The sequence below is a fragment of the Chrysochloris asiatica genome, unplaced genomic scaffold, assembly GCF_000296735.1.
Source record: "Chrysochloris asiatica unplaced genomic scaffold, ChrAsi1.0 scaffold00318, whole genome shotgun sequence".
Lineage (NCBI taxonomy): Eukaryota > Metazoa > Chordata > Mammalia > Afrosoricida > Chrysochloridae > Chrysochloris > Chrysochloris asiatica.
Genome location: NW_006408836.1, coordinates 2,809,243 through 2,817,586, shown reverse-complemented (window position 1 = coordinate 2,817,586; position 8,344 = coordinate 2,809,243). Strand labels below are relative to the sequence as shown.

The 8,344-nt window shown below is 34.5% G+C and overlaps 1 protein-coding gene across 1 annotated transcript in view; it reads left to right on the top strand.

Moving 5' to 3' along the window:
- The window catches only part of LOC102819479 (A disintegrin and metalloproteinase with thrombospondin motifs 6-like), a 530,326-nt gene that overhangs the window by 362,364 nt on the left and 159,618 nt on the right, over positions 1-8,344 (top strand). Inside the window, exon 14 of the mRNA XM_006875298.1 lies at positions 5,303-5,405. Coding sequence (XP_006875360.1) covers positions 5,303-5,405 — 103 coding nt within the window. The remainder of the gene's footprint in view (positions 1-5,302; positions 5,406-8,344) is intronic.

Here is an 8,344-nt window from a genome sequence, read left to right as displayed (position 1 = left end):
ATTTTGTCTTACAGCTCACTGAATCTAGCTTCCATCTCTTCAATTCTATTCCTTTTCCCTTTCAGTGTATTGTCCATTTCTGATATTTTATTAATCATTTGGACCTCTTTTTATAGATTTTGAATTGTTTCCAATGGTGTATTGATCTTGCTTGATTGCTCCTGTAGCACTTTCCTGACTTCTTCCTTATTTTCCTCCACCCCTTTTCAGAGCATTTGTATTTGTTTCCATATCATTTTTTCTGAATTCCTTCTCAGGCATATCCAAAGCCTGCTCTTCTTCTGGTAAGTCTGTGTCTGTCTCCAGCTCACTGTCTCAGTTATTCTTTTCTGTTTTTGTACACATTTTGAGATCTTTTGTTGTGTTTTCTTGGACATTTTCAGTAGTTAAATGGCTGTATGTTGCTGTGTTGTTAAACTTATTGGGTGTCTCCTGGTGGATCTGATCTGGAGATAGGCTTCCCTTTTCATGTGTAATGCAGAGCAGCTGGTAGTATCCACCAGATGGTGGGATATTACAGGATATGCTTGTAGTTTGGCTATATGAGCACAATTGCTGTCTCTTCTTGGATAAGGTAGAGGTAGAAAGAAATTTCTCACCCCCAGGAAAAGAATGAGACCAAAAGGACCAAAGACAGAAACAATATAAAAACAGAGACAAAAACCACCAATCAAAAAGAAAATTAAATTTTAATCAGCTGTCCAATAGCCTTTGCTGTTCAGGCTGGGATAAAGGGTCCCGCCCAGGACAACTTTAGGGCTGGGTCCCAGAGTCAGACGTCACAGGAAGCAGCCTATGTGTTTCCTCTCTGTGCCATGGGAAAACTGTGTGCACAATGCTGGACCCTTTTGGGGGTTATCCCATCCACCTGTAGACATCTGGGCTGGGCAGTGAGGGTGTGATCAGTGTATAGAGGAAAAATATGTGAAAAATGACAAATCGGTCACATTTCCCCCTCCAGACGCAGCTCCGTGTCTTCTAGCACTGTGTCAATGCCTCCACTTGGCTGTGGCCCCTCCCTCTGATCTCAGTCCAGCCTGTCTGGATCAATTCAGAAATCACTGTATTTTGCTTCCACAGTTAGATTTCACCACAGGTTGGCGTGAGAAACTGGTGCCTGGAGCCTTATATAAGATCCAAAATTCTGGTGCTGTTCCTTGAAAGCTCCTTCTCTGGTTTTTCCACTCTTCTGAAGAGGAGCTTTTCCTACCTGTCTCTGCTTCACCTGCCCCCAACCCGGAAGTCCCTTTCTTGTCTTCTTAATGACCTTTTGCTTTCATCCTGTATGATGTTCTTGATGTCATCGTACAACTCTTCTGGTCTTTGGTCATTATTGTCCAATGCATCAAATATGTTCTCCATGGTCTCTAAATTAAGGTGGGATATGTTCAAAATTATATTTTGGCTTTCATGGACTTGTTTAAATTTTCTTCAGCTTCAGTCTGAACTTGCATATGAGCAATTGATGGTATGTTCAAAGTCTTCCCCTGGTTTTGTTTTGGCTGATGATATAGAGTTTCCCCATCATCTCTTCCCATAGATAGAGTAAATTTGATTCCTGTGTATTCCATCTGGTGAGTTCCATGTGTATAGTCATCTTTTATGATGTTTAAAAAGGGTATTTGCAATGAATTGGTTTTGCAAAATTCTGTCATGTAATCTCCAGCATCATTTCTATCACCAAGGCCATATTTTCCAGCTACTGATCTTTCCTCTTTGTTTCCAACCTTTGTATTCCAATCACCAGTAATTATCAATGTCTCTTGATTGCATGATCGATCAATTTCAGATTGAAGAAGTTGGTAGAATTTTTTCAACTTCATCCTCACTGGCTTTAGTGATTGGTGCATAAATTTGAACAATAGTGGTACTAACTGTGCTTCCCTGTAGGTATATGAATCGTATCCTATCACAGCCAGCATTGTACTTTAAGACAGATCTTTAAATGCTCTCTTTGACTATGAAAGAGACACCATCCTTTTCAATTTGTTGTTCCCAGTAAATCATGTGATTGCCAGATGCAAAATGGCTAGTACCAGTCCATTTTACCTCATTAATGCCTAGGATATCAATGTTTATGCATTTTATTTCACTTTTGACAACTTTCAATTTTCCTAAATTCATACTTTGTACATTCCATGTTCCAATTATTAATAGATATTTGCAGCTGTCTCGTCATTTTGAGTTGTGCCCCATCAGTAAATGAAGGTCTCAAAGCTTTATTCCATTCATATGTCATCATGGTCATCTACTTTGAGGAGGCAGTCATGTTTTGTGTGCCTTCTAACATGTATGCCTTCTAACATGTGTGCCTTCTAACATGAAGGGTTCATATTCTTGAACTATACCTGACAATATTCTGGTGCTACTCATATTGTTTTCATTTCTGGGCATTATATATGACAATGTTCCACTGCTATTCATAAGGTTTTCAGTGGTTAGACATTCAGGAATAATCTGCCTCTCCTCTTCCTAATATCTTTTAGTCTTGAAACTTAGTTGATACCTGTCCCACGTGGTTGACCTACTGGTATTTAAAATACTGAAGCTATAGTTTCTAGCATCATGGCCATATGCAAGGCACCACAGTATGACAAACTGATAGACAAGTGGTGATGGGGATGTTTTGGAGAGATGAAAACACTGCCTTCAGAAGTGTATAGGCTTAGATGGAGAATTGTCAAACTTGACATTTTGAAATTTTTGTTTAATATAGACTTCTGTGATTAAGTAGCAATATTTTTGTACATTCCCTGGCACATCTAAAGACCTATGAGCAGTGCTATAGAATAGGTACTCATAGTTATCTGTTGGTGTTGTAAATCTTGGAGTCCTGGTGTGGCACTGTGGGGTAATGTGCTCGACTGCAAAGTCAGTTTGAATCACTAAATCAGCAGTTTGAGCTCACTAGCCACTTCTTGGAAACTCTATACAGGGTCACTATGAGTTGGAACCAACTTAGTGGCACTTAATAACAACAACAACCATTGTTAATCTTATTATGCTGATCTTGGGAGTGATTATCTCACAAAAACAGTAGAAGATCAGAAGTTTTATGAAATGTTATGCATGTGTTTTCTGGATCTTCATTTGCTGATGGGGCACAGTTCAAGAAAGTATATCCTCTTGTTGAACATTTTCCTTTTCTTCTATTTAGGATAATTCTTATAAGACATTAAAAATGGGGTTTTCTTTTTGTTGTTGTTGTTTAAGTGAATAGCCTTTTGATGTGTTAATTTTATTAGTTCAGTCTTTTTTATAGTCCAGATTTATCTATGAAATGTCATCTAATAGACTTTTTATACAGTTTCTCTCTTTTGTCTAGAATGGCCTTTTCCCAACTATTCCCAACATATGGCCTTTCTTTCCTGTGTTATGGCTTACTTCACTTAATTTCTTAATAGTTTTATTTTGTTTTCATTTCTTTGATGTCTTTTTTCTTCAAAACCAGCTGATTCCTATAATACTTTGGTGTACACTCAACATTTCCTTCTTCAACAAATATTTCCTTAACTAATCACATGCCACATTGATGTTTCTGTTTGCATTACTTTATCACCCATGAACAACCTGTAACATGCTGCCATAGTTATATTGCCTGACAGTTCTATCATTTTCCCATTTGTATCTTGTTTCTCTAAATAGATTGATAGCTATGCTTGGATGAATTTCAGGTGACTGGTGCTTTCCAAATACTTAAGTATTACATGAAAACTTGTCATTAGGGTTCAAATTATATGTATCTTTTGAGGTTGATGTTACTTGCTTTAAAAAGTATTCTTGCTGCTTGGCAAAGTCATTGGAAATTTAAGTATGGGGTTCCTAACGATGGCTAGAAAAGGAATGCATTCCTTTAATCCACAGATTAGGAAACCATGAAACACATGACTTTAGAAGCATAGCCTTCCAGCATAATGCATTAGGTACCTTATAGTAAATAGATGTTTTAAATTTCTTTTTAAAGGCAAGCAAAAAGGGTTTGACAAACAGAATCATTAGGGTTGAGATTGCAGCATCATGTTTTAATGTGCTGAAACTATTTTAAAATTCAGGGTTCATAACAGAGGCTAGATCTTCTGCCACTATTTTCTGAGGCTTTGGACTTGAGATGGTAGAAATCTGAAACATAGGCTATAGGAAGTTGTAATGACTATGCAAATATTTGCACATTTTAGCCTATGATTGCACATGCTTTAAAGGGACTGTTCACAATGCACTGATCTTGGAAAACTCTGTAAAGAAAAAGTAGAGATCCAAGGGAAAAAAGTAAAATTTCTCCTCAAAATTTCTTTCAGAATGTCTGAAACATATTCAGCATTTATTCACAATTAAGAATTTCAATGTAATGACTTGTTCTGTTCTTCCATATTAAGGAGAATGTTTTCTCAGTCAATGTTTCAAGAGCTGAAACTATGTTTTTACATGCTACAGCTGCAGAACTCTAAAAGATGCATCAAATTAGGTCATATTACTCAAACACTGTGATATGTTACACTTTGAATTCTTTGTGAGCCTGTGATATTTGGAATGGAGGCCTAGCTTGATAGGCAAGATGTTTCTCCTTAAAAGCTTCAGGTAGAAGGAAAACATTCCTTTTTTTTTTTTTTTTTAAATTCTGTTCTTCACCCTCTCAACAATCCTCTCCCATATAGACATATACATGTTTTGGACCAATTCAGTATTTTATTCTATGTGCTGTAACAGGTTAAATGCAAATTTTAGCAAGTTCAAGTTATTTGAATGTGAGGGTATTTAGTCTCAAGGCCTAGCATTATGCCCAGCTCATTCCACATCTTAAAATATGTCAGGGCTAGACAGTAAACAGCTATAGTAGTAGGGCTCCAAACCACAATTAATAGTGCTAACTGCTGTCATGTTATAAACCTGCCTCTTGACTCCCTAAAATAAAGAGCTGGGAGCAGTTGTGGCAACCTCAAATTCTGTTACCAAAAAGGATATGTTTTTAGTTTCTTCACTTGGCTTCTTATGCATACTTATAAGGAGATACCTGATGGATTGATTGCAAAGTGGACTATGACATGTATCTGGGAAACTGTCTCACTTAACTTTGCTTAAATTGCTTCTGTTGTTTCTTCTGTGACTAAGATTATAATTCAGAGCACTCCTATCTGAATACTGGTTATAGTACTGTAAAGCAAATGTCAGAATTATAGCCAGAGAGTAAAGCGGTGAGCTAATTACTATTAGGCGGAGTTCAGATTATCTTAATTTTAAGGGGCATTGTCCCTCGACTTTGGTATTTTCCAACAATCGTACCATTTATTATTTTATTTTATTTTAGCCATGTCCTTTGGGGTCCCGAGATTTTCGAGAGAAACAGTGTGCAGACTTTGACAATATGCCTTTCCGTGGAAAGTATTATAACTGGAAACCCTATACTGGAGGTAATGTATAACCTGGCAGAACATTTTTCATGCTTGAGAGATTTGCAAATTACAAAAAACAAACAAACACGCACACACATACACATTCATGAGTATACTAGCAAAGTTTAGAACTTACAAATGGAAAAAGACAAGTGCTCATACTACTACAAAGTTTACATATTTAAGTTTTCTTTAATAAATTTTTAATATGAATTCTTAAAAATAATTTTTTAGATATACCCAATTAAAGGAGCTCTGGTAGCATAGTGGTTACAAATTGGGCTGCGAGCCTCAAAGTCAGCAGTTCGAAACTACCAGCTGTTCTGCGGTAGAAAGACGAGGCTTTCTGTTCCCATAACCTCGGAAACCCTGTACAGGGTAGCTATGAGTCAGAACTGACTCCACGGCACATAACCACCACTGATTATATTTAACAAGATACTAAACTACAAGAAAGAATATCTACACATATACAAAGCCATATAATAATATTTGAGTTCTACATGAGATTTTTTTGGGATCTATGCACATTACTTTGTAATTATTGAATATTTGGAGCTGTCAACCAGAAAACAAATTATAAGACTATAATCATCTAAATAGTCCAGCAAAATCTGTGTTCGTTTATGGTCAAAGGGCAAGAATAGTCCTACAAATTATTATTATTAGTTTGGGAAACATTTTTTTTCCCTTTAATTTGGGCATGTAACAAGTACTAATTGTTCAGTAGATATTTTCTTAACCTCTTCAAATCCAAATTCAATTTTGTAGAAATTTTATCTTAGAAAAATTGAATGTCATTGTAAGCAACTTTTATGTATCATTCACTTCTTTTTCTAACATTTTATTATGAAAATTCTCCAACATACAGGAAACATAAAACAAATTACAGTGACAACTGTGTACCAAACAAAATTCTACCATTAGTATCTTATTAGACTTAGTTATTACATGGATATTCATCCCTCTACCCACTCATCAGTCTTGACTATGTTTTCAGACATTTCAAAGTAAATTGGAATCATTAGTATACTTTCTTCTAAATGCTTAACATAAATAGCATTATCCAGAGGTCAATATTTATTTACTTCTTTTCTTTTGAAATATGATAACATACAAGGAAGTGCACAAATCTTAACTGTTATTTATTTCCCTGAGTTTTGAAAAATGCACATACTGTTATAATACAAACACGTATTACTTCCAAAGTTCCCGTAGTCCTTTAAGTCCTTCCCAACCAGTAGGTTCTTCTACTTTCTCCTTCAAAGAAGTAAACATTGTTCAGATCTTTTTTTTCTTCCCTTAGATTAGTTTCACCTATTCAAGAACTTCATGTACGTGAGATCATGTAATGCACTATACTTTATATGAGGCTTCTTCAAGCTTAATTTTTCTGAACCCCCATCTACATAGTTGCATGTATAAGTACTTCATTTCTTATGATTGCTGAGCAGTATTCCATTGTGTGAACCACATTTTGTTTTTCCATTATCCTATTTATGGACACTTAGACTCTTTCTAATTTTTATTGTTATGAGTAAAGCTGGTGTGAACTTATTGTATGGAAGGCTTTTTGTGGACATGAAAGACTTCTAGGTAAATATCTAGGATTGAAATTGCTGGGTAACAGGGTATGAGACAGATTTCTGTTAGATTGGATTTGTGTGAGATTGATTTTGCTCCATATCCCTGCCAACATTTGGTGTTGTCAGACTTTTTCTCGTGGGTATATAGTAGTATCTTATTGAAGCTTTAATTTGCATTTTTCTAATGATTATGTGGAGCACATTTTCATGTGCTATTTATATATCATCTTTTGTTGTCTGCTCAATCTTATTGCTTGTATTTTAATTGGCTTACTTAGCATTTTGTTCTTCAGTTGTAGTTACTTACCAGATATGTTTTATGACTATTTTTTCACAGTCTTTGACTTCCCTATTACTGTTTTAATGGTATTTCTGGATCACTGTTTTTATTTTGATGAATGCCAACTTATCAATATATTTTTATTTTCTTTTATGGTCATTGTGTTCTGTGCTGGATCCAATAAATCTTTACCTACCTCAACTCACAAAAGTATTTCCTTTTGTTTTTTATTATGGTTTTAGTCTCTACATTTATTTAGAGGATCCAGCTCAAGTATTTTCGAGATACAGTGTATATTTGTAGTGGATGTGTAGACCCTCTATTTTGTTTCATTAACCTGTTTGTCAATCCCATGCCAGTAACACACTGACTTGATTATAATAGCTGTATTTTTAGTAGTGAGCATAGGTAATGTAAGTTTCTCCAACTTTTATCTTCTTTTTCAAGATTTAATTTAAAAAAATTCTAGTCTTTTATATTTTCATAAAAATTTTAAAATCATCTATTAATTTCTATGAAAAAACTCATTGAAAATGTGATTGATAATTACATTGAATCTATTGATCAAGTGAAGATAACAATAATGAATTTTCTAATTTATGAAAATTGTATACCCCTTCATTTACTTTTGTCTTTAAATTTTTTTCTTACCTGTGTTTTGTAGTTTTTGGTATAATGACTTGTTTTAAATCTATTCCAGAGTAATTTTTGATATTCTTATTAATAAAGCTATTAATATTTTATTTTCAATTATGCTAGTATGTAAAAATAAGGCTATTTTGTATATTAACCTTATAAATTTGTTTTTTGTTGATGTTTTCATTGTTGTTTCATAGGTTGCCTATGATTTTCTTGATAATCAATCATGCTTACTGGCAATAGAAATAATCTATTTCTATATGAATTTTATTTCATTTTCTTGCCTTAATGTACTGGCTAGGCCCACCTGTACAATTAGTGCATCTTTTGATTTTTTTTTTTTACTATATTCTGTTAATATAGTAACTTATTTAATTACTTGTACAAAGTTAAAACAACCTTATATCCCCCGGATTAACCTCTTTCTATATGTTATTATATTTAATTTCTAT